Source organism: Talpa occidentalis, unplaced genomic scaffold (genome assembly GCF_014898055.3).
Source record: "Talpa occidentalis isolate TD23 unplaced genomic scaffold, MPIMG_talOcc4v2.1 talOcc4.9, whole genome shotgun sequence".
In the NCBI taxonomy this organism is placed as follows: domain Eukaryota; kingdom Metazoa; phylum Chordata; class Mammalia; order Eulipotyphla; family Talpidae; genus Talpa; species Talpa occidentalis.
Genome location: NW_023605305.1, coordinates 59,507,387 through 59,534,493, shown reverse-complemented (window position 1 = coordinate 59,534,493; position 27,107 = coordinate 59,507,387). Strand labels below are relative to the sequence as shown.

The following is a 27,107-nucleotide window of genomic DNA, read 5'->3' as shown; positions in this document are numbered from 1 at the left end:
CATTAAATATAATTAAATGATCCAATAAATACTTTTCTCCCCAGCCCCAATTTACAAAGTCTTACCTATATTCTTACCTGGACAACAATCTCTAATGTATCCAAAATGATAAGGTTTGCTTCAGTAGCAAGATTTCCATCAATCAGTGCTTCATGTTCAATCTCTGCTCTTGACCTAATAAAAAATATTATAAATTATATTTATCTTTTAAAAAATCCACTAGATCAATAATTCAAAGAAGACTTAAAGATGCATACAAATAATGAAACTTGGACAATTTTTCAATTATTTGCCTGAGTAAGAAATTATAAGACAATAAGGAAAAAGACATTTTGTTTTACGCCTACATTTTTTCAAATATACCAATACACATTTTCTCACATCATTACATTTCCACAATGTCACTAAAAGCAGAAGTGATTAGCTTTCATAGATGCAGCAAACCCAGGAAACATTGTTTTAGTTTGAATGGCACAGACAGTAGGTGGTGCTATATGGGCTTTCATTTAGAGCTGCTTTACATAAAACAAAATTATAAATATTCAGTATTCATCTTACCAGTTCAAGGATATTCAAAAATAATTATAAAGAATTAAAGTACTTATTTTTTTCTAAAATTTAATTTCCCCAAACTTTTGATGCAAAAATCTTGATAGAGGAAATGATTTATGTCTTCAATGAGACTGGATGGAATAGCTTAATGGAAACAAAACAACTTGATACACTAAAATGGCTTACATGAATACTAATATTTATAAAAATAGTCTGGAATGAGAATTAAAATTTAAGAATTACATACAATTTATGAGTAAAACTGACATGTTTAGCAGTTATATATACACACACATATATATACATGCACACATACATACATAGGTATGTGTTCTATATATACATATATAGAAATTATGTATTACATCCAAGTAGAAAAACAACACACAAATTAAAGCAGAAGTAGAGGAACATATTAAATCTAACTTTCAAAAGTTCCTAGATCTTTAAGTTTCTGAATCTTTATTATTACTACTAACAAGAGCAGCTCATGAATCTTTATTTTACAAATTAAATTTAAGGAGAAAATATAACAGTTTTCATACTTAAATTGAAAAAGGAAATACAGAATGCTCAAGCTAAAAATTCTAGGGGAGACTTTATGCAGAAACATGACAATAACAAGGTGGCTTCATTGAAAACACCAAAAAAAAAAAAAAAAAAAGGACTCCTTAAAACATAGCAAGGTAAGCAAAGAGAAATCTATTACACAAATGTAGAACTAAAGCAATATGCCAAAGTATTATACCTGGCTGCTTTGTGATTTCTAAAAAAGCACAACATAACACACATGAAAACCTAATGCCAATGGTAGTGATATTTTATTTATATGTATGTATATTATATATATTAAATATTTATATATAATGGTGAGGCCATTAGAATGTGATGAGGGCCAAAGCCTTGAGAAAGGAATTAACGCCTTCATAAAAGACACTTTCCCAAGATTTTTCTTGCCCTTCCATATATAAGACACAGTGAGAAGTCTGTAGCTCTAGGTTTCCCAGTCAAAAAAACTGTGAGAAACAAATTCCTATTGTTTATAAGCAACTAGACTGTGGTATTTTGTTATAACAGCCTGAGGAGACTAAAATAGTTTTTGATAATTTGAAACTCTCATCTGCATGGTACAAACTGCTGTTCTCTCCATTGATTCTCATAGGATCTTGTATCCTGTGTTTTATGATTTTACTGTCTTTGAGTTAATATTTTTGCGAATCTATTTGTGAGAATTTTCTAAAGTTTGGGCTGAAGATGGTTCTTAAGTACGGCAACCAGTCATCCTAGGACAGGACTGAGGCATTCCCTAGGATATAGAACATTCAGGGTTAAAATCTGGGAGAACTAGGAAAACCTGAATGGTCACCATATTCTCAACTTTTTTTGGTCATTCAATGACTTAAGGGCTAACCTGTAAGTCAAAATCCCAAGAGAAAATACTGTATTTAGTTTGCCTTCCTTCTAGAAACAATCATATTTTAAGCTCTAAGAGGGCCAATGTAGTTTTCTAATTCTTTCTAATACTTGAAATATTTAATTGTCACACACCCAAATTATGATCAGAAAACAGCTGCAGAATGAATTTTCCATTGGTATTATAAGGAGAAAATGGGGCTTACAATATGTAACATTTTATTTTTCTACATACCACATAAAAAATTTTTCCCTCAAATTGTTTTTAAATGAAAATTTAAAAATTAAATATAACTTTTGTCTTCTAAGATTTGAAGAATTAATATATTTTAAATTGACAAGTATCAAATATATTCTATATATTTTAAATTGAACAAGTTCATCAGAAACAAAAAGTGTTATAGGGTGGGTGAAGTAGGTGAAGGGGATCAAAAGTACAAATATCCAGTTATAAGATACGTAAGTCATGAGCCCAATGTGTGGCATGATGACTATAATTACTCATACTATATTTCATATTTGAAAATAACTGAGTAGATGGTAAAAATCAAGATCATAAGAAAAAAATGCAACTAAGTGTGGTGACAGATGGGACTTACTGTAGTGATCATTTCACAATGTATATGAATTTTGAATCATGCCCTATACCTAAAATTAATATAATGTTGTATGTCAATTATAACTCAATTAAAAAAAAAAAGGTTACAATACTTGTCAAACTTCTCTGTGTTTTGACGCCAGTGAGTCATATCTTTTCTCCATCTCAGATTTTCTTGACTCCCAAAGGTACTGCCAGAAGGGCTTCTCTCTGTCAAACAAATTTCAAAGCCATTATTTTATTTTAACTGGATTAAACCCATGCATATTTACAAACATACGAAATAAGTACAAAGTCATTTACTTTGTACATAGCCATTTTATCCTCAGTATGAGTGGAAAAAAAACTGACAATAAGCAAATTTTTTAACTATGATTTTCTCAAAATCTTAATCATGGTTTATAAGAACCTACATGACATGTATGGCTTTGTTTCCTGTCACTCTTCCTTTCATTTCCATCACCATCATCCATTGTGTGTGTGTGTGTGTGCACGCGTGTGTGTTTTCTGAATACATGATATAAATATATATACTTTTTGATTTAGGACCTATGCAATGGTTGCTGCAACTTGTACCTGATTGTTTTCCCCTAAAATTTTCACTGGCTTATCATTCGCTGTGTCCTCAGACCTTTCTCCACTCTTCAACATTTCCTTTCCCCTTAATTTGCTATATTTCTCTCCATAGCAATTATGACCATAAGAATATAAGCCACTGAAGAACACAGAATATGGCTATTTTGTTTCCACTTCATATCCAGGGCTGACAAAGTAGTACATATTGAGAGTTCAAAGAATTTTGTGTAATAAATAAGCAAAATAAGAAGGAGGCCTAAAGTAATTACTGCCTCTGGTTAACATAAGCCAGGAACAGAAGACAGGCTTTCTCCAAAAAGTTTCCAGGTTTGAAAGCAGACTGAATGGTATGGGTTCCTTTAAAAGGCAGCAGCAACAGAACTGATACACATAAACTCACGGAAGTAGACAAGACACTGAGAATTGTAGAGAAATTTAAACATTTAAACAAATTGAATCAGTCACAATTTCATGTTTTCAACTAAAAAACTAACATTCTTTTTTTTGAAAAAAATAAAAACGAGACTTTAAATCATCTGGGAAACTAGAATGAATAACAAAAGTAAAAATTCAGAGTTTCAAAATATTGAGAAACAAATATAATTTGCCATACAATCAAAGGCATATCTGGATATTTCTTCTGTTTTCTCTCTCTCCCTCTTTCCTATTTTGAAATCTTTTATTATATGTGCTGCCGAAGCAAGCAACTTATCTTGAAATCTTTAAGAAATTTTGTGATGTTTTATATTAAGACAACAAAATCTCTAATCTACCTACATCTTTATTATTAACTTTTTTCCATAAAATTATCTTTTATCTTCTTTGTTAAAAATGTCTGTCATTAGGTGATTGACATTAAATGTCCAAATGGAATAGACTTACAAAGGCTTAATTTTTATAAGACAAGAATTTCAATTCTTACATTCAAACAATTATACTTGTCGTAAGTCACATGTTTAAATATGTAACACATTGTTAACAGTTCCAATCTTTCCAACAGTAAACCTTAGAAAGAACCGTGGTATAATATGAATAAATCTAAATTGGGGGGCCTCCCTGGTGGCGCAAGGGGTTAAGACACAACCTATGAAGCTATCAGCTGCCACTGCAGCACAAGTTGAATCCCCAGCCAGGGAGGAGACCCACATGGCGCAGCAGACCTCTCCTGACTCGCCCACTGCTCTCCTCGGCAGTGTATTTCGGTCAATCTGCCTGTTCTGTTCCCCACTCTATCTCTGGTGGGTCCTCTCACCCTTTACTCCTCTGGCCTATACCCCAGTTCTTGTGTACATAAATAAAATCTTTAAAAAAAAACAACTAAATTGTAAGTCAAAAATACTGGGTCTGTCATTTAGTTTATGATCTTAGTAGAGTTATGTACCTATGGATATTATTCTCTTTTGTCTTAAAGATGCTATGGTGTAGGACTAAGGGTACCTCGGTGGTGAGTGTGGTGTGATAACATACACCTGGAGGATCTTATACCTCTAAATTATATAGCATGTAAACCAATGTTACCTCAATTAAAAAAAAAAAAACACATCTATCTGCCCCCAACCCTCATTCATTAGGTTTTGGTAATAATTAAATTACCTAGGCAGAGACTATATCTTTGTCATTACATTTCATATACATGTAGTATATAAAAAATACTTAAACATACATAGTCACTAACCTAACAACTTAATGTAAAACTGTAAAAATATTCATATAAATATGCATTCATATTTTAAGTCAACAAATACATACATATAGACATATATACATACAAATATTTAAATCATGTAAAGTACACTGATGACCAAATTATGTCCCTGATCTAAAGAAGCTCTCAGAACAATATTATTTTTCACTCTAGAATTAAGTGTTTATAAATACATGATCACTAAATAGATAATATCAGTTACACTACTGTTTAAGTTCTCTAAACAATCACAGTAGGTGAAGTGGGGAGATTAAAGGAGTTGGCCAAGGTTATATGGCTAATGAGTAGCAGATCTGGTATTATATACAGACATTAGATGCTTTTAAACTGTTTTCTTTTCCTGATATTGGTGTTTGAAGGACAATATCTTGCCTTGGATACGGGATATATAAAGTCATTTTGCAAACTAAGAAATTTTAAGAGCAAAAAGTAATGTTACACACAATGTAAAACACTTAAAATGAACCCTAATATGAACTATGGACCCTGGTGAGAATGACATGTCAATGTAGATTCATCAATTGTGGCAAGTATACCTATCTGGAGGGGGATATTGATAATGAGGGAAACTATACATGTGTGGAGGAAGGGAGTATATGAAAAATCTATACCTTCACACAATTTTGCTTTGAACCTAAAAAATGCTCTAAAAAATCTACTTTTCTTTTTAACAAGGGGTGCTATTGGTTTACAAAGGACAACAGGAATAGGCTAAACAGAGAGAGTGTCAGGATGTATATTTATTCTACCTAAATCAAAATTCTAACTTGAATTCCTACAGAACAAATGGATAGACACTAATCCAGTTATATTGAAAACACTTTTTTAAAAAGTATAGAATTGTCACTGAAGACTTGCAACAATGGTGATTATAGAATAAAATTAAAGAAAATTTAAAAAATTCTCACCAGAGGGAGAAGACATTGTGTACATACCAAGCTGTCCTCTGCTACGGCGTACCATTTCTTGTCTAGCACCTATGCTCCCAAGAATAGCTTCTTCAAGCTTTGCTCTCATGTCTTTTGATTTTTTAAAGGTCAAACTATTCATTCTTTCAAATACTTTCTTTCCCTAAAATTTAAACATTAGGAGAGGCATTGAATTTTCTTCCTTTTCCAAATGTTTTTCCTTTCTTGTTCTTTGCCAAGGCAAACTGATCACTTACTTTGTACTCAAAGCAAGATACACAAAGATAAAGCAGATCTAATAGTCGGTTTAGCTGCAGGACTGAGAGATCTGTAAACCACTTCTGTAGAACTGTCTCATCTGCATTCTTGAGAACCCAGAGCAGACAGATCAAAAGGCTCCGACTTGATTCTGCTGAAAAAGTAGTGTGTTGCCTACCACTCTGAAAATAAAAAGGAAGAGAATGAGACGATTGATCAATGGCCATTTCTTTTTTTCTTGGTTGTTTTCTTCTGAAAACAATAAAACAAAAATTGCTTCAACTCAAGTATTTAATAAGAATCGTTTGATTTATACAACATATGTATAGTCACAAGAAACCTTAAAGTTGAGGTCCTGAAGTTTAACTTTTCTGTTTAATCTATGGTAGAGCTACCAGCAGACAAGAATTAAAAGAAACCTTTAAAATTGAGCTACCTATATTAGAATATTACACATGAAACAACGTATAAGAAGAGAAAGCAATAATAATACACTATCATCAGATTTACAGAACCACTGTTTCCTATCAAGGGTCACTGATGTAAAGTATATATGGTTAAAGTTCTAGTTTCAAGCTCCAATCTATATTAGTATATACTATGTAAAATATAAATGAAAAACTAAGAGTAAAAATTTGCTTACAGTATCATTTATTGAATATTTACTCTGTTCTAGTCATCATGCTAAGAATTTATATCTATCTATATGTACATAAATATGATTTATTCCACCATCAACAAAATCAAGCAGGTTGTATCATCTCAATTTTACAGATAAGAACATAGAGTGATTAATATCATTAAAGGCTCATCCCCCAAAGTAAAGATAGTGAAGGAAAAGATAAACAGCTGGAATTGCATCAAACTAAAAAGACTCTGTACAGCAAAAGAGACACTAACTGAAACAAAGAGACACCCTACTGAGTTGGAGAAAATTTTTGCACTCCATACCGCTGATAAGGGACTTATCACAAAGATCTACAAAGAGCTCACACAACTAAACAAAATCAAAGTAAATAACCCAGTCAAAAAATGGGCAGAAGAGCTAAAAAAAAACCACTTCTCCAAAGAGGAAATGCAAATGGCCAACAGGTATATGAAAAAAGATTCAATATCACTTATAATCAGGGAAATGCAAATCAAAAGCACAATGAGATACCACCTTACACCAGTGAGAATGGCACATATTAAAAAAGCTAGCAACAACAAATGTTGGCAAGGATGTGGAGAAAAAGGTACACTCCTACAATGCTGGTGGGAATGCAAACTGGTCCAATCACTATGGAAAGCTGTGTGGAGAGTCCTCAAACTACTAAAAATGGAGCTATCATATGACCCAGCAACTCCACTCCTAGGAATACACAATAAGATATTTTGAGAGACAGACAACATTCATGTAACTTATTAAAGTATATTGCAATAATTGTTGTTTTATTATTAGTTACTGCTAATCTGTTATTTTTGCCTAATTTATAAGTTAAACTCTATCATAGGTATGCATGTTTAGGGAAAAAGCAATATATACAGGGTTCAGTACTACTGGCAGTTTAGGGTTTCTCTGGCAGTCTAGAAAATAATTCCTCATGAATAAGAAGGAACTACTATATATTCTTTTGTATGTACAATATCACTTTAAATACAAGTGATAAATGAAAAAAATTAGTAAGTTGAATTCATCAAAATTAAAATGTTTGTAATTCAAATGATGCCATGAAGAAAGTGAAAAGTTAACCCATAGAACTAGAAGAAAATATTTCCAAATGACATATCTGAAAACAAATCTGTATTCAGAACATACAGAGATGCTCAACATCAATAGCTATTAGGGAAATGCAAATCAAAACCACAAGATACCATTTCATACCCACTCATGTAGATATAATAAAAAAGACTAACAAATGGTGGTGAAGATTTGGAGAAAAAGGATCTTTTACATTGCTGATGGAAATGTAAACTGGCTCAGTCATTTTAAAGGAAGTTTTGAAGTTTCTCAAAATGTTAAGCAAGAGATACCATTAGCAAACCCAATCCAGCAAATCCAATCCTAGAAAACTAATTACCTAAGAGAAACAAAGACTTGTACACCAGTGTTGATCGCAGTAATCCCATTAGCCATAAAGTGAAAATGATACAAATGTTTATGAACTGACAAACAAAATCTGGTATAATTAATATAATGGAAAATAATCAATAAACCAAAAGCACTGACACATGCTGTAACATAAATGAGACTCAAAAAACCTATGCCTAGAGAAAGAAGTTAGAGGTGAAGGATCACATAATGTAATGTATTTCATGAAATGTCCAGAACAGTCAAATGTATATAGACAGAAAGTAGATTAGCTGTTGCCTAGAGGTAGGGTTGCAGGCAAACTCATAGGGTGACTGCTAATAGGGCTGAGACGTCTTTTTAGGTAATAAAAAAGTCTTAAAATCAGATTGTGGTGACTGCATAACTCTGCAAATATACTATAAATTATGAAATTATACATTATAAAATGGGTGAATCTTTGGTTAAGTCAATTATATCTCAAGAAGACAATTTTGGACATCAATAAAATGATTTTAAAACAACATGATAGGGGCCTCCCCGGTGGCGCAGCGGTTGAGCGCTGGGTTGCGAAGCTGCCCGCAGCCTCTGCACCGCCGGTTCGATCCCCGCCTGCTCCCCGGCCACCGGAGGAGGGTCCCACATGGCGCGCAGACCTCTCCTGCCGCCCGCTGCTCCCCTCAGCAGTGTACTTTGGTCCTTCTGCCTGCTCTGCTCCCCGCTCTGGCTCTGGTGAATTCTCTCACCCTCCCGCGCTTCTGACTGTACCCAGTGCATGTATAAACAAAAAACAAACAAACAAATAAATAAAAAAAAAAAATAAAAACATGCCTCTATAAAAAAAAAAAAAAACAAAAAAAAAAAACATGAGAAAAAGTTGTCAGGTAGAGCAGCTTCCACAAACGATGCACTTTTTTCTGAAAGAAAATGCATTTAAAACTTTTAGAATTTGATCTTGCTCTATTGGCATTTCACTTCCTCCCTGCTTCTATAGCCTCCCCTGTTTAAAGGGAGAAAAGTACAGGGGCACGGTAGTATATCAATTTGCTGAAAATAAAAAATATAAATTTCCACATATTGAAAAAGATATTCTCAATTGCTAAACAACTGAGTCTATATTTAAGGCTGACAATTAAATGGATTAAAAAGTAGTCTATATGTAAGACAATTTTCAAAATTTTGAATGAGAAAATACATAGCTTTATCCCATATACCTTGAGGCAATGAATATATATTTTTTAAACTTAATATGAGTATTATTCTTATAACCTTAATGTTTCCATAAAACAAATAAATTCAGAGTACTTTTGCATCAGCTAAAACAATAATCTCTGTAAATATAATAATCTCAGAACATCCTTGTAAGTACCTATTATTCCAGAAAAAAATACAAACTGTAGAAGGGTTTTTTTTACCGTTGATGTGAGGAGAAAACTACCGGGTCTTGTTAGTTGAGGAACTGATGTTCCTGCAATTGCCATGGCAACTGTCTGGCTTATCATGCTTCCACTCTCACTTTCATAATCATCAGTGGCTATACAAATTGGTCTTCCTCGTTGATTGTGAGTTTCTGTGAGGAAAAAAAAGAAAAGATCCAAAGTAAACAAAGAGCAAAATTTCTGTTTAACTTAATAGTTATGGAGCATATAATTCCCTTCCTTATTCCCCATTATTCTTTAAAAGAAAAATGTTATTATATATTATTTTTCATTAGATTTACTTCTTTTAAACAAACTTCAAATATTTTAAGCATTAACTCATTCCTATAGTCAAAATTTATAGTTTGTAGTGAATATTAACTTACTAGTAAAAGAAAATATAAACATTTCTGCCTTTAGATAAAAGAGATCACTATAGTGATCAAAATACTGGGAAAACTACTCAATTATCTGTCACCTCAAAGACAAGGAATTGGTTATCTTTGTATCACCAACACCTGTGGAATTTAGTAATACATATTAGGTACTTGTAAATATTTATTTTTGTGTTTATTGAACTGGAACTACTTTTTTCAGGTTAATTGCTAGTTTAAATGCATCCCACAGTGTTTTTGTTAAGGCAAATGAAGGAACTTAAGTAAATTCTAAATATGAAAAGCAAAAGCAATAAAAGGTTGTGGTTCCAGTTTTTAAAAAAGCAACATAACTTCTTAACCCTTGATATTCAGGTGAATATCTCAGTGAAACATATATGAATAAAAGTGAGAATGAGGAAGGTAGACAACCATGAAGGTTTCTTGTATTCTTTTTCAGATGCACAGTACACACTCACATTAAAAAAACCTTTTTCTATAAGACAGGCGATTATAATAAAATCATTATTTCAAAATTCATCATCAGACCCACTTACAGAAGTCTTTCAGTGAGTCCTCTCAGAAAAGGTATTTCAGTGATATGGTCAAATATTTACGGTTTACTCATGTCATTGTATTTATATTTCTTTTATTACTTGTCCTAAAAAAAGACCTTTATCCTTGAGATATTTTTAACACTTTTTAAACTTTTGATATTTGCCTTTTAAACTGTGTTAAATATACTAAATACCTGTAAAATCATATAGCTGAGGAACAGTTTCCATGATAATGCCAATCAGAGGTAGATATAACATAGCCACCCGAGCCTTTATCTGGGGGTCAGAGTACCGTGGGTCTGAGTCATGACTGGATAATAAATTGTGTACCATATTGATGACTTTCTTATGCAATCCAAACAGTCTATTTAAAAAGAAGATGAAGAAGAGGAAGCAGTAAGGTCACAGAGATTAGTTAACATTTTTAAAGCAAACAAGTCATGGTACTGAATCAATTTTGTTCAGCTATTTAACTTTCTGACATTTTTGCAAGTATTCATATAAAACATTTTTCATTTTAAAATTAATGAATGTCTGTCTGTACAAAATAAATATTAAGGGAAAGAAAAAAAGCAGTATAATTAATTTAGGAGTAAATCCAAATGTTTTAACATCAACTATTAATACATTTTAATATTAAATAACTTAAGACCAGCTACAGCAACATTTTAAAGCAAAAAAAAAGAGGGAAATTTAAGTACATGTTAACTTTTATTTCATCAAATAATACCTTTTTACATTAACTGAATTTAATTTTGATTACCTTTTTTTAAAGAAATATCCTCTATCTAAGAGATTATGTAGTTCAAAGGCTGGGTTTCCCTTTGACATTTCCATTTAAAGTGAACTTCCTCGGTCATATATTTTATTTTTTTTTTTATGGTCAAATTTGATATTTTTTTTTCTGAATTTCCTCAGTCTAAATTATTTCAATTTACTTTATTTTTCCTTTATTATTATTTTGTTTTTTTTAAATAATAAATTTTATTTTTATATTCCCCCATACAATTGCAAACCCCCCATTCTGACCCAATCCCTCCCCTCCCGCCCCTCCACCCCCCAAAAAGTGTCTCTGGTTCATAGTTTTTTGTTGATTTTGATTTTCACTTTCTTATAGTTATTCGTTTTCCTGGTCCCTTATTTAAGTTTTCTAGATTCCTGCTATGAGTGAGACCATCCGGTATTTTGCTTTTTCTTTTTGGCTTATTTCGCTGAGCATGATCCCTTCCAGCGCTACCACTATCGGTCATATATTTTATCTGGGTCTTACAACTTTGCTAGACTCCCAATCTCCCTGAGTTTCAACAGGGTTAATTAACACACTAGCAAGGGGCACTCTCATATTCACACATTTTTTGGTCTCTCTTCTTTCAGTGAAGTCACTTTGATTATGCAAAGCAGTCTAATTAAAAATTCTTTCAACTTCAACTGGCCCTTAATGCTGTACCTGGCAGCAATTTCAACTCATTCTCTCTCCTTAAGCCTCTTAATCATCAATCTCAGTAAAAGGCCTTATCTCCAACTCTTTCTTTTAGGAAAAAAAAAAAAAGCCAACCTGAATTTGTTCTGGCCAGATCTTTTAACACATCTCCATACTTATGCTACCAAAATGCATCGCGAACCAAAATGCCCCGGCTACCGGAGGAGGGTCCCACATGGCGCACAGACCTCTCCTGCGGCCCGCTGCTCTCCTCAGCAGTGTGCTTCGGTCCTTCTGCCTGCTGTGCTCCCCGCTCTGGCTCTGGTGAATTCTCTCACCCTCCCGCACTTCTGACTGTACCCAGTGCTTGTATAAATTAAAATAAATAAATAAATAAATAAAGCACAAATGTTTAAAAAAAAAAATTTAAAAAAAATTAAAAAAAAAAAAGTTGTACCTTCTCTCAGAAAGTAATTTCCCCATTATGTTCAGTGAAACTCATCTTTCTTTGACAGTTTCACTGTCCTCCTTAGTAAGTACTTACCTTCAAATAAGTCTTTCCTATTTTGAAAATAACTGTTCACTAAAAACTAGTTTCCTCTAAGCTTACATAGTATTTTCATAACTAATTAACTATTATAATAAATATTGCAATAAATTTCCTTAATATGTGGTCTATATCAAGTATTTTTATCTACCTACCACTATTCCCTCTCTTCTTTGAAACTCAGTTTTTGAATACTTACAACATTTTGCTTGCTGTACTAGCTTCATCTTTTAATAGTTAAGTGGTTTTTTGAAGATAATTCTATTTCCTACTCTATGATGAGATTAGAAATCTACCTCATAAAGTATTTGTGAGAATAAGTTGCATAAATTTATGCACATGCTTAGCACAGTGCCTTGTACATTGCCTTTCTCAGTAAATATTAGTTTTGCATCTCTTAAGAACACAGAGAAAATTTAAAAGCTGGGATTTGAAAGCAGGTAGTCTTACTCTTAAGCCCTTAAACTTATCTAACATTTTACAGAACTATATAAGAAATCAAGCTGAAGCTTGATTCTTCTCTCTTCTAAGATTTCATTTAGAAAGTATACTCTTAAACACTGTGATAAATCACACCTAACTAACCTATCTCAGATTTCATTCTCCTGCTCTCTATTTGACATTTTATATGTTCTCTTCTCAGTAATTTCTCCAGATGATTTCTACTCTTCCTCATCCTCTCTATCATCCTCCCCCGCCCCAAGTCTCAGGTTCTGGTCATTTGCTTTTTACATTCTCCTTTTTGACTTTTTGTACACCAAGTGATTATTCCCAAACTTAGGTACATATCTCTTATCTCTCAGCAGTTACTAGCCTAAGACTTCACTTATCTGCACTGTACTCATTTGTCTTCATGAAACCTTTTCATACATCTACATTACTCATTCACATTCAGCTATTAAGTATACATATTTATGCAAGACCTGATATCCTGCATTCTAGATAAGATATTATCCCTGTTCTTAAGGAGCTTACTTGAACAAGAGAGAAATACAGACATCAAACAATAATAATTCAGTGTTATAGATGCTATAATAAAGGTACTAATCTTCAACAGAACTGTACTAACAAATTAGCATTTCACCATAGAACATCGTTTCACAGTTTTAACTTTTGACTATAATGAAGAATTTCTAGAGAGCATATTATTGCCACTCAAGTAATTATTCTTGATTACTTAGCAAACAGATGGAGTAAAATGAAAGCCTTCCTCTCCAGGATCTATGTAAGATAATGAATGTTGTATATTTCATTTATATGCCTCCAAATAAACAAGCAAATTTTAGATAAGTGCCTTGTAGAAAATGAACAGGGTTATATGGTTAAGAATGACTGTTGCAAGGGCAACATGGCTATAATTTAGATTGACTAGTGAATGAAAACCTCACTGAGCAGAGACCTAAAGAATCAGAGGAGAAAATGGGTCTGTGAAAATCAGGGCACTATGAGCACTGATTGCTTTAGTCAGAGAAAAATCAAGTGCAAAGGCCCTAAGATGAGAATTAATTTGGCATACTACAGAAACACAAAGATGACCAGAATAGCAAAATTTGGTATATTTGGAAGGAAGAAGGTAGGAGGAGTAAATTAGAGTCAAATACACAGGGCTTTGAGGACCATTATGAAAATCAGATTTTAAGTGCTATATTAAAAGCTCACATTCATACTGAGGAGTGTTGAGCAACAAGGTAATCTCATTTCTAAAAGATCACTCAGGCTACTGTGTGGAAAAAAGTTTCAGAGGGGCAAGAATTAGGGGAATAGCAGTAAAGGAGAGAAGTGACTGAACTTGGAATCTATTTTGAAGGCAGGACCTATGAAACTTACTAATGTACTAAGTATTAAGAAAAAAATAAGAAAAAGAAGAAGCAAGCAACAGTAAAAGCTAAGATAGAATCCTTATTTAAAGTTCTTCCCTTTACCTTAACTGAATATACAAAGAAATGATGGCAGTGATCACCGTTATCATTGCTTTCTGGACTCTAAAGAAAATTTTCCCAAGTATCAAAGACTAATTATAGCTTGGAAGGTCAAAAAAAGTAGTAAAGAATTCTTTTATAAATTCTATACTGTTCCATAGAAACATAACAAACCTATTTGATTGACTTGATCCTTGACATGAAAAAGAAATGTGACTGTTAGTATTCTCTATTCGTTCTATAAAACACTGCTTACCACCTACACAACATCTCTTTCCCCTGTCTTCCTTTCCAATAAATTCAGTAAAACTCAAGTTTTGTTCAGGCATACAATCTGCCCCAATGAAAGATTTCATCCTCAGTTTCAGGAGTAGATTCTGCTACTTAAAGCAGTCAGTTAGCAAACTATATTGTTACCAATCTGAGAAAAGATAAATGTTTACTCAGTGCTTCCTTAATTAAGGTCTACAAAAAAAAAAGCACATAAACATGTTTAGTGACTTAATTGGTTTATACTTATCTTGTGCTCTGTGACATAAGGCCCCATGGATTAACACAGTCAAGCACTGTATTTGAGCAGAACTGATCTAACCTGTGCAGCAAGCTGGCATTTCCCTGGTGATGGCAAAAGTACAGGTAGGCAAATGGGCCAAATCAGTCCAAAGGCAAGATTTATATTGCATGCTTGGGAAGAGAGTCTGTCCCCCTCTATCCTGCTGGACATGAATAAGTAAAGTTCATCTGAAAGTGGTAACTTGTAATCATGAGAGGCACTAGCTAAGATAAAGCTGATGCTTGTAGTCGAGGTAAGAGATAATGAGAATTAGAAATCTGATGACATCACCGAATTGTTTATTATACTGTGCTAAATGATAAATTTAGCAATTCCAATTTTGAAAAGGTAAATTACCTTCCTTTAATAAAGCCAGTAGGAAGAAAGATTTTGTTTCTTGTAATATAAAAATAATGGAAATATAGATAAAAATGATTGAAATATACCAGTTATTAAACAAAGCTAGTATTAGAGAAGTTGTTTTCAGATTGGCTTCTTTTTTCAATGGATTCCCTTTCCCCCCCAAATGACATCATATTAATTGGTCAAGTAGTAAAAAATATAAAAATGATGACGACGAGTGGGAAACAGAGTTTCACTCAGTCTGCCTCTCCATATGCCAATGTCAGCACTCTCAATTTGGAAATTTGGAAATTAAGCACTTCTTCAGAATCCTATAGCTTTGTGAAAAACTACTTTAAAATAATACTCCTCATATGGGAAGCTTTCATTGTGAAAAAAAGATACGTCTTTCATTTGCAGAAGATTGTTTTTCACGACCAATTGAGCCCCTGACGATTGTTAAGAACTTTGCAAAGCTCCTCTTTCATTCATTCAAGAAATATATGAGGGCCCTTGTAAAGCCTATTCAAAGATATCATCATTAGTTGTCTGGAGCTCTTATATGAGGTAAAAATACATTATAAACTAATGATCTTATTGTGAGAAAAATGGAAAATACACAATTATTCCACAAGTGAGTTATGGGCATACAGTTCACAACTATTAAGACAGTAGTACCCCACAGGGATGCTGTACCACAATACGTTACACTATTTCTAGAAATTCAATCATTAGGCTGTACTGATGTTTTCTGACTATATCCAAAAATACTCTAAAAGTATACACAATTTTGGAAGATTTCAAAAAACTACGGATTTTCTTATAGGGTAAATTTTGGGAAAAAAATGCCACATAGTATGAGGGCAAATGATAAATTTCTTTCACAAGGAATCAAATATAAAACTAGTCTATTTTCCTCAACTGAAATGTACCTACTGTACATCAACAAATGTGAGTATCTATCTACTAATATGCACAAATATTGTATGTTCTATTAAAGAAAAAAATGCTACCAAATAAACCATGACATACCATTAATTTTATGACAAACTTTATATTGAGAGACAACAAATATGAAAAACGATCTTTTTCATAATCACTGAAATACTTCAGCCTCCCTGGTGGCACAGGGGTTAAAGTCTCAGTACTATCAAGCTATGGCCAGCTATTGTGGCATGAGTTGGATCCCTAAGTTTCCTGGCAAGGGATCTAGCTTACATGGTACAGCAGACCTCTCCTGTCTTGCCCTCTGCTCCCCTCAGCAGTTTATTTCAATAGATTCACCTGGTTTGCTCCCCACTCTGTCTCTGGCTAACCCTCTCACCTCCTGCACCTCTGTTCTATACCCCAGTTCTTGTGTACATAAATAAATACATCTTTAAAAAAATTAGTGAAATACAAAAATAACAAGTGTTATTGAGCTTAATGGAACTTAGTATAGAAAAGCCAAAGTTGGTAAAGAGTAACCTTTTGATTTCTTCAGAAAGTGTGAGATACTTCCATCCCATTGTACAAAATCAAACTGATAACTCTACAAGTCAAAAACTGGTCTACTTACCCTTCAGCATCTGGGTCTAAAATGACAGCCAGTTCTGTTAATACAAGCCCTGCCAAATAATGCTGCTGGCGGAAAGGCACAGATAATTCAAACATATTTGCAATCTTCTGGTCTTGTACATTTGTGGAAAACCCAGAACTCTGTTTGGGGGTGAAATAGAACAAAACTATAATAGCTGTGCAACATAACATCCTACAGAGAAAGCATTATGACAAATGAAATGTGAACATTATCTGAAAGTGAGAAAAACTTTGCATAGGGTAGTTTATTTTACATTTTTATTAACATTGGAGAAAATAACTATTCTTACTTTTGATATAGGAAACTATGATGAAATTATATTTCAAATTATTTTCAATTTCCTTTTCCTCATATTGAATCTTTCCCATCTTTTTTCCTTTATATTTTAACAACACAGAATGTTTCAATATTATACTCTGAAGGGAAAACAAGCAACCAAATCCAAATGATCTATTATGTACTCACTGATGAGTACAAGAGAAATATTCATAATCAAGTCTACTGGTTTCCAGAGAAATTCCAATATCAGTAAAATTGTTTTTCAGGGAAAATACTATCTTCTGAAAATTACTATGATGTTGTGGTCCACTAGCTGAGTTTTTAAATTACTGCAAAATAACATTCCCTAAGAAATAATTCAAGACAAAGTGTCCTCAACCTCATCCCCATGTAATCCATATTCAAGATCACTCATATGAAGTTCATGGGAAATCAACAGATTTAAGATTTCTTTATGGAAAAGTCATCTTCCTAATAAGTATGTAAAATTCTTCTTGGTCTCCCAAAAAGTGCTGTCTCTGTTGTTTATTAGAATGTGAATATTCAGTTAGATGAGAATGTGAGGAACAATCAAAAGAAATCCTAAGAATTTCTTGGCTGTAATCAGAGATTCATGAGGTCATTAGGCATAAACAATTGTGTTTTATTAAAGATCTTAGGAAGTATATCTATGATTAATTTTCCTTGACTAGGTAACCACATCTTTGGCTGAGGATGGCAGAAGGAAGTAAAACACTAATTTCATTCAATATAGGAAGATGTGTGGGCTAGCCAGGTAAAAGAATATGTGGAAATAGGTTGATCCATACAAATTTTTGTCAAGGTAAAATGAAAAGTTGGTGGTGTTCTTGGATATTTCCCAATCTTTGTAAATTAAGTTTAAATTTTCTTTTTATCAAACACATGCAATTGATCTAGCCTAGTGAATTACATTCAGGAACCAAATATCTCAAAAATAAAATAAGGGTTAAGATCAACTTTGGTCATAGAGTTTAAGGAGGTAGCTTGTTTGCCTCATGAATTATATAGCAGTAGGAAAAAATGTTTCATTAGAAGGGAAAACCCAGCATTCTCTGATACTAAAATCACAAATTCTCTTAATCACAACATGTATGACAAGGTATATATTAACTGCCACAATAACCCTTTTACATTTTTAGAGAAACTACTAGTTATTGAAGTGATCACCCAATGAAACCATCTAACCACTCATCTAGTTTTATAGATACTCAGAAAGCGAGGCAAAAGCTTCATCATGCCTTCATTGCAATTCAACTTATTTCTCTGCCCAGGTAAATTATATCCCCCTTTTTTATAAGTATTGAGCCCTAATAAATATTGTGCACCCAAAACTTGGTCTGTATCTGTTTCAAGAAAATCCAACCAGTGCAAATATAACTGAATTTATATAAGTGGATTCACTCACATGGTATTATAGATTAGTATCTGTAAGAGGCATACAACATAGTAGTTAAGAACTTAGACTCTAGAATAAAGTCAGCAAGTATCTTGGTTTAAATCCTAGCTCTATTACATTTTACTTTGTGACCTTGAGTAAGTTATTGACCTTTCAGTGTTTCATGTGAAAAACAGGGATGATAATAATAGGATGTACCTCCAAGACTAGCAGAGAGAAGTAAATAATTAATACCTTTAAAGCACTTATACAGCGCCTAAGTACAGTTATTATTCAGTATTGCCCTTTATTTTTTTCTGATATTTAGGGTGCTTTTTCACATCTTTTTAAAAGATGTATTTTTTCATACACTCTGCATACCTGAGATGTTGCAGAAGAAACAGAAGGTGATGGAGATGCAGGTGGAGTAAGTAGGCTGCAGGGTAAGTTTAATGTAACATAATGCTCATGGCTGCAGATGATTCGCAGAAAATCCAATCTCAGGGACACCAGGACACTTGGATTTGGTAATGAATAAAGCTTTGACGAGACCTTGAAAGCATTGCATAAATAAGAACACAAATCAAATATATCATTTCTCTAATACCAACACCACGACAGATGTAAGAATTAAAGAATAGTACTCTGTGGGCAGTTTTGGGTTTTATGGTTTAAGTGACAGTATCAGCTTTTTCCAGAGTTACTGCTAAAATAAATGACTTACTGTACAAATGTACTAATATTTCTCCAAAATAGTGTTAATATTTCTACTTCTCAAAGATGCACTTTATAAAGGAAAAGTATATCATCTAAACAACTTCATGAAAGAAATTATCCATTCTTTTTATAGCACTTCATGTTCACCCAAATTTATTACTGTTATTTGTCTGTTTCCTCAGCTACACCATAAGCTACTTGAGGAAACATATAAAAACTAACTTAATAGCTTTAGTGTCCCTAGCATCTAGCTCAATGGTTGGCAAATGTAGGAGGCTGACACTTGAAGAATAAAGATGGGATAGGTTTTGGGAGCAACAATACATGAAATTTTGTGGGAAAGTAAAAATACTATTTGTAAGTGGGTCAGAGCCTATGCACTGTTTTAATTTCTCTGACTATTAAACGAAACATATAGTAAAGGCGTCCAATAAAACAAATAGTCAAAATTCTAAATAGCACTTTTAATCACAGTCACCCCAAAACTAATCTGAGAATCAGCTAAGAAGTGCTTCACAGACACTGTGTTCAACACTTCAGCTCTTCAACAATGTGATGTGGGACCCAGCGATCTGCATATTTTCAAAGCTCTTTCAAAGGTAATTCACAAACAAAACACAACACAACAAAACAAAAGCAAAAAAGAAACAATTTTAAACCAGAGACATTCTGCAGGGGAGGAGGTAGGAGAGGGATCAGAAGGAGGGAGGGAGGGAGGAGCACAGGGGACGGTGGTGATGGTACATGGGTGCACTGGTGAAGGAAATTCTATGGGGACTACACCTGGGGGTGAGGGGGAGGGGAAGCAAACATTGTTTAAAAATGTATAATGCTGTAAAAAATATATAAATAAAAAATAAATAAATAAAAGGTCATTGTAGGATGACTATACAATTCACTACCCAATTGATCTATCAGCACCAATAGCCAATGTTTTTCAAAAGGCAGGTTTCATTAATTAGTTGATAAAAATTTTAAAACAAAATCAGCTGTTTGTGGAAAAGAAAAGCAAGACAATGAGTAATATTTGGGACTTGGATAAACATCTGTCCATGATTCTAAATTCTACAATGTCCAAGGCTGCATACATTATGAGGACTTTATAACAAAATGCAGCTGCTTTAAAAATCACTCAAGACACAAAATGTTCAGTTAGCAAAACATACTTTTGTTTTAAATGTCAGTATATAAATGTATTCTTGAAGGTCTCTTAGGTCCAGCCCTAAAAAGATCAAACACAGCATTTAGATTATTTGATCACTAATTACTACTAATTAAGCATTACCTGTTTATAGCAAGACTTTATAAGGCTAAAAACAAATCCTCTGTCCATAACAGATAACAGATCATTGAGAAAGAATGCAAGGCTTGTATTGAGTCTCTCAACCATTTCTGTGTCCTGGGAAACAGAATAAAAAGCAAAAACAAATAAAAGTATGACAGTTTAATGTGAACTTGGAAGAGAGATTTAATTTAAAATATGTTATTATTACCTTCTGAAATCGTGAAACTATATCACTAGCAATTGTGCTGACAAGAGCAGCAATGTCATCCATGAAACGTTCTGGAAAACGAGTTCTCCTTGGTGCATCGAGTTTATCATTAAAGTATAAATGGTGTACCATGCTCTTTACCTGAAAAATAAACCATTGGTAAGCCAGAGTTTCCTATGGATGTGATTAACAGTTACAGTGATTAAACAATAGGGCCATTTTTTTCAATATATCATGTGATTTAATAGCTGAAATACTTTAAGCTTCTCAAATGTTTTGAAAAAGTTCTCCATAATATCCTATACATATAACTCAATCACATTAAACTACCCTGGCAGTAGAAACTGATTTAAAAAATAAGATCAGGTATTAGGAAAAACTATGTCAACAGAAAAAAATTCATTCTTTAAATTAAATCTTACAGAGTTAACAATCTTGCCATTCCATATATCCTAAATTGCAAGGCCTGAGAGGTTAGAAACATTGACTGTATTACAGTGTTTTATCATTTAGCACAGAGTAACATATGGTGGTGGTAATTAAATATTGAAGACTAAATAATGGTAATAAAATATTATATAAAATCAAAGTGATTTACAATTCTTTTGAATATATACAATTCTTTTGAATATAGATTAACAATATGTTAATGATAATAAAGAATTTTAATTCAAAGGACCTGAAGTTATGTCTTAAACTTTTAACTATATTTAGGAAATCTGAACAAATAAAATGACAAAAAAAATCAAAATTACAATTTTGATCTTATATTAAAAGCATATAACTACAAACTCAGAGCTTGATTTCCAGGGGAAAAAATGGACTGCCTATCGCTTTTATATAGTCTTTGATTTATTTCTATTTTTTGTAGATTAATAGATTTCTAGAACTGTCTCATCCCCAAAATGGGAACATCCAATATTTAGAATGAGAATGACCCAATAACATACCCTGGAAGCCCCCTTTGTTGTACTTCCTTTATTTTTGGTCTTGTTATTATTACTTTCTTTTCTTTTTTTCCCACATATTTCTTTATTGGAAGAAAAGTTTAAATTATTTCAGCTTTCTATAGATTAAAGAGGAGACCCCCAACTACCAGAATTCCTGAGTTTGAATCATAATTCTGTTGTCTACAAGCTATGTATACTTAGACAAGTTACTTAATCTGTGTGGGCCTTGGCAGTACATAGTCCATAGCAGTGCTACCATACTGTATGCCCTTTGAGAAACATTGCTTTTCTACTTATTTACATTTATGTACATGTATATTTATACATATATATTTTATATACATATAAACATGCTTATGTTTATATGTGTAATTATTAAGAGATTAACTCCCTTTTTTTAATACTATTTAGTGAATTAAGCAAAAAGTTTTTTATTGACTGTTAACTAGCATCTCCCTAAGAGCTTTCTAACATAAAAGCTGTGGTATCCAAAAAGTTCTCTTTATCTGTGTTTGCTATGGAATAAATAGCACTGCCATTATACACTAGCATGTTCAGATTAAGAAAAAATGTATCACAGATTTTCTTTAAAAAGATAATTCATTTCTACAACTATCCCTAAAAAAGAAAACAATTAAGCTTTATTAAGCTTTATTATTCTTTCTAAATTGTGCTGAGTGTCCACTCTATTTAGAGATGTAACATATGGAATTTTGTCTTGGAGGCACAAGTAAAACTGTAAGATGGGACACAGAAAAATGTTTCTTTTCTTTTTTTTTTTGTGGGACCCTCGCCGGTGGCCGGGGATCGAACTGGTGCTGCGAGGCTGCAGGCAGCCTCACAACCCAGCGCTCAACAGCTGCGCCACCAGGGGAGGCCCCAGGAAAATATTTCTATGATAAAATAATGAGTGAACACAAAATTGTTCACTGAAGAAAACAATACTTTAAAAGGTGTATAATTTGCCCCCACCCCCGGTGACGCAGGCGGTTGAGCACCATGCTGTGAAGCTGTCCACAGCCTCTGCAGTGCCAGTTTGATCCCGGCTGGCTGGCGAGGGTCCCATAGGGCACAGCAGACCTCTCCTGTCTCGCCCACTGCTCCCCTCAGCAGTGTATTTTGTCAATCTGCCTGTAATCTGGCCCCTGCTCTGTCTCTGGTGAATCCTCTCACCCTCCTGCTCATCTGGCCTGTACCCTGGTTCTTGCATAAATAAATAAATAAATAAATAAATAAATATTTAAAAAAAAGTTATATAATTTGCTCACCATTAACTCGAAAAAGAACCAGGCTTGTTGCAAAGCTGATTCCCGAACGCTGCCACTGCAAACAACCCACTGCAAAGCCAGCTCCTCATGAAAAAGCTATCCAGAAGTAAATCCAAAGTTATTATCAAAGTCAAATCTGCTGATATCATAAACCAAATAATAATGCAACTACAAATGAAGATATCATGAGAATAAGCAAAATAAGGCATGTGAACCATTCAATGATGCAGTGAGGACACCCATTAACGAAACGGCTATTTATACATATAAGACAGTGGCATGTTGAACAGCTGTAAAAATTACATGTTATCTTGCAGTAAAATGTAATTTTAAAAGGACAAGTGGAAAGTGCCCTCCTAAATTGTACCTGCAAACAGAAAGTAGACCGAAAACTCAGTTACAAATAAAATCTTGCTTGCACTTATTTGAACTTATGCAAATATTGGTACAATTTAGGAAACACTTTAAAATTTTTAACTTTGCTATAAATCATTAATTTTCAAGTTTTCAGAGCAGAAATTTTCTGCCTCATAATATACATATATATGCATACAAACATTGCAAAGTAGTGTTTATTAATATGAAAAAAAAATTGTGCATAAGGGAAGCAAACCAACATATCTTACTAAGAGTGAAAAATTTTCTAACTCATCTTCCTTTCCCTGGAGATTTAAAACACAAAACAGAAGCAGTTACAGAAACAGAATTAAGAGTTGATACATTTTTGGTATAAAAATTTGATGATCAAATTTAGATTCAGTAAGCCCTAAACACAATTAATTTCAAAGATATAAATATTACAATAATGTGAAAAAGTCCACACTGGAGGGGCATGCCCCAAAAGGCATCAGACAAGCAGTGTTGCTCAAATGTATTTTTAAACACAGTGCAACTGTGTTGTTAACATCTCATTCTGATAATGTAAAGTATCTACTTAATTGTTGGAATTATTTTCCCCCTATGTGGATTGTCTTCATATGAATCTACCTTTTTAGTTGGTAAGCGTCCCGTTAATGTTTGTAAGAAACTTGACGTCTCTGTGTGCGAAGACATACGATTACAACTTCGATCCATAGCCTATGAAGTGAAGATGAATGAATGACGAGATAACATTAAAGTCTGCTGTGAATGACTTTGTAGCTCAAGGATTACATTCAAGTTTTTAAATAGAGTTTTATTGTGGTTTCAACAACTCTATTTTATTGCTCATCTAATTAAGTTGTTTTAATGACAGCATTAGAAGTCCCAAGATGACTTCTAATATTTTTAGTCTTTAAAAATAAGAGTATTTTACTGATTACATAAATTCAGAGTGCTGCAAAGAATGAAACATATATGTATGATCTATACAACATGCACATACCTAGTAAGAAAATGTAAAAAGTAAAAATATACTTCTCAACTGGTCTGAGGCCCAAAAACACGTCAAGAATTTCATAATCCATAAAGAAAATTAAGTTTAGAATGATTCTCTTACTTTTCACTATTTGTTTGCCATATACTACATCCAAAATGAGTTATTTGTAATACTATACATGGAATGAAACTTTTTCTACAAGAACAAGAGCATTTTCTCCAAAGCAAATACACAGATGAGAAGTATATTTTGATGTATCATGCAGTATTAGATATCAAGCAACTAGATTTATGTAAGCATAACCTAAGTCAACTAAATTATAACAAATTTCATACTTTGCAACACAGTACAAATTAAAATGGACTTTTGCTTCTGGCATTTAATCTTATAACATAAGGATCATATACTATTCATAATTAATTTTAGCTTATGACCAGTACTTCTAGTCAATGATTATGGAAAAAATGACAAAATAGTAAGTGTTAAATGAAAATGATACAATAGCTACACTTTAGACCAAAAGCAAATGAAAGCTATCAGGTGTTTCCCCCCTCATACACAAAAAATGTTTAAATGCCTACTGAAGATGTGCTACCCCTAAAGTAGAAACTGTTATCAAAGCCATCAATTGCATAAGCAGCAGGCACTGAAATACAGATAAGGTATATAAGGGAGGAAAAGAGAATATAGGAAACAGGAAAGAAAAGCATTACTGTGCAATTGGTGGTATTCATGCATAGTAGTTGGAAAATGTGCTAAGGAAACAAAAATACACACTTCTTAATGATTAAAAAGGCAAGCCACTGAAATCATAGTATATACTAAAAAAGTAATTTCTAAAGGAAACATCAGCAGCCAGTAAAGAAACCTCTAATATAAACACCACCTGTGTTGATTCTGTACTTGGACTGGGGTTGGATCCCCATGGGGCAGCTTTTGGACCGCCAGTGTTAACCCAGGAATTGGAGCGATCTAAACCCTAAGCATATAATAGAAAGCAGTTGGAAAGGAAAGAATATTACATGTGGCATGCTATAAATTATTCCTAAAGAAACCCAGACTTTCCAATGCAAACATGTTTTTAATTAGTACTGTTAAAGCAACCAAAAATTTGAGACACCTATAGAGTATTAGTTCATCAAAATTCTTAATACATAATTTTGAAAAAAATCACCAAGAACATTAAGTATAGCATATTTAAAGATAATTTCTCTTCATGTAAAGAGATCTTCTTGCAGTACCAAAAACTAACCTTCCCACAGTAGCATCCCCACAAACTCACTTTAAAGATGGCACAAGTTAGCAACAATTTCCTCTGAATGTAACTACTATTTCAAATAAATGGAAAGAAAAACATTGCAGTCTTTTCTAAAGAACTAATTTCATTCCATGTATCCCTAATTGAAAACACTACAGTGTTACTCCATCATTCTATTTGACCTTGCTTTTCTTTCACTTCCTTTTAGCACTCAATAGGAGAAATTACGTAAAAAATTTTTTTAAAATGCCTAAAATTTGCTACTTACTAAAAATTACGATGGATTTTGGGTTGTACTTAGCTTAATATAATTAAACAAAGAACTACTATTTTATTTAAATATTATAAGTAAAAACATTACACTGGGGCTTTCTATAGGAATCGTATCTTCCCTATATCCTGTTACAAAAGGCATCTGATTTCTACAAAATTCCAAATGTACTCTTCTACAAATTACTAAGTTATAAAGGAGTTTTAGAAATTATTGAAATAAGAATAACAAACACAACCCAAGAAAAAAGACTAAAAATATTAGGGCATGAGTATAAACTCAAACCAAAAAGTACCAAAAGAAGGAAAGAAAATGGTACTAGTCATAATCAATTCTATTTTTCAGTATTAGCATCACCTGGGAAGTTTAACAACCACCGCTACCATAACTGCAAGGTAAACAATTAAATCGGAATTTCTGGGAGTGAGGCCATGCATTAGTATTAGGGTGGGAGTGGGATAAAAGGAGGAAAAAAGGGATAAAGGTAGGAGGGGAAGCCGCTAACTCTCAAGGGCTTATGTTTCAGGGAGAAAATTTCCCCCCTTTTTCTTTTTTTAAAAAAATACAGGGAAATTGAAGTGATGATACAACCATCACCCATTGGTGCTAATTTTTGATGCACATGAATATATAAGATTAGAGTTAAAGGTGAAATCTAGGTTCCACTGTTCACTAGTCATAAAATTTAAGGTAAGTTACCTAATCGCCTTTTTTGTGGCTTAGTTACAAAATAGGAATGACAGTATCTCCCTCATATTGTAAGAATCAAATTAAATAATGGAAGTAAATTACAAAGTACAATGCCTCAAATACAGCAAACCCCAAAAACAAAGTTTTAAAACTTTCCATTCATTTTTAAAGCTACCTAAAAAAATTAGACAACATTCAAATACTAGTAAAATTATGCAATCAGTAGATTTTTTTAAAACAAAATACTTGCCTTCCCAGAACTCCATTATATTATTTCAAATAAAATTAAATCAGCATACAATGTTTTTCAGGTAAGTTAAAATAAATTTTTCACCAGTCTCCCAAATTATGTTTCCACAGTTTAAGTTCTTTCTGCCATTTTTAATTTTAATAATCACTGCTCATGTTATAAAGAGCATCTGATTTCTACAAAATTACAAGTGTGCTCTTATATAGCAATATCTTTGTTTTACTTTGTTTAAAATTCACTTTGTAAACTCCTTGCTTATTAATTTCCTTTAAAATTAAGGCACATGCTAATTACTAATGTGAGCATAAACAATAGGCTCTTTGTGCCCATATTTATATATTATATCCACAACATTAAGACTGAATAGTTATAATGACAAAGTCAAAACCATTTAAAGAAAATCACTTTC

At 32.9% G+C, this 27,107-nt stretch overlaps 1 protein-coding gene across 10 annotated transcripts in view; it reads right to left on the bottom strand.

Annotated features, from left to right (window-relative positions):
• DOCK7 (dedicator of cytokinesis 7) overlaps window positions 1-27,107 on the bottom strand; it is a 153,541-nt gene that overhangs the window by 34,814 nt on the left and 91,620 nt on the right. For 4 of the 10 annotated variants that reach the window (XR_008550196.1, XM_037501367.2, XM_054691144.1 and 1 more), the window contains exons 23-35: window positions 25,116-25,208; window positions 23,860-23,949; window positions 22,873-22,968; window positions 20,655-20,795; window positions 20,447-20,560; window positions 18,826-18,996; window positions 16,749-16,888; window positions 10,604-10,773; window positions 9,476-9,630; window positions 6,010-6,192; window positions 5,753-5,915; window positions 2,677-2,773; window positions 78-174 (exon numbers count right to left, since the gene is read on the bottom strand). Coding sequence is in view for 9 of the 10 variants with exons in the window: in XM_037501367.2 (XP_037357264.1) it covers window positions 78-174; window positions 2,677-2,773; window positions 5,753-5,915; window positions 6,010-6,192; window positions 9,476-9,630; window positions 10,604-10,773; window positions 16,749-16,888; window positions 18,826-18,996; window positions 20,447-20,560; window positions 20,655-20,795; window positions 22,873-22,968; window positions 23,860-23,949; window positions 25,116-25,208 (1,710 nt within the window). In the remaining variant the exon portion in view is untranslated. The remainder of the gene's footprint in view (window positions 1-77; window positions 175-2,676; window positions 2,774-5,752; window positions 5,916-6,009; window positions 6,193-9,475; window positions 9,631-10,603; window positions 10,774-16,748; window positions 16,889-18,825; window positions 18,997-20,446; window positions 20,561-20,654; window positions 20,796-22,872; window positions 22,969-23,859; window positions 23,950-25,115; window positions 25,209-27,107) is intronic. The other 6 variants (XM_037501368.2, XM_037501369.2, XM_037501370.2 and 3 more) reach the window with 3 other exon arrangements.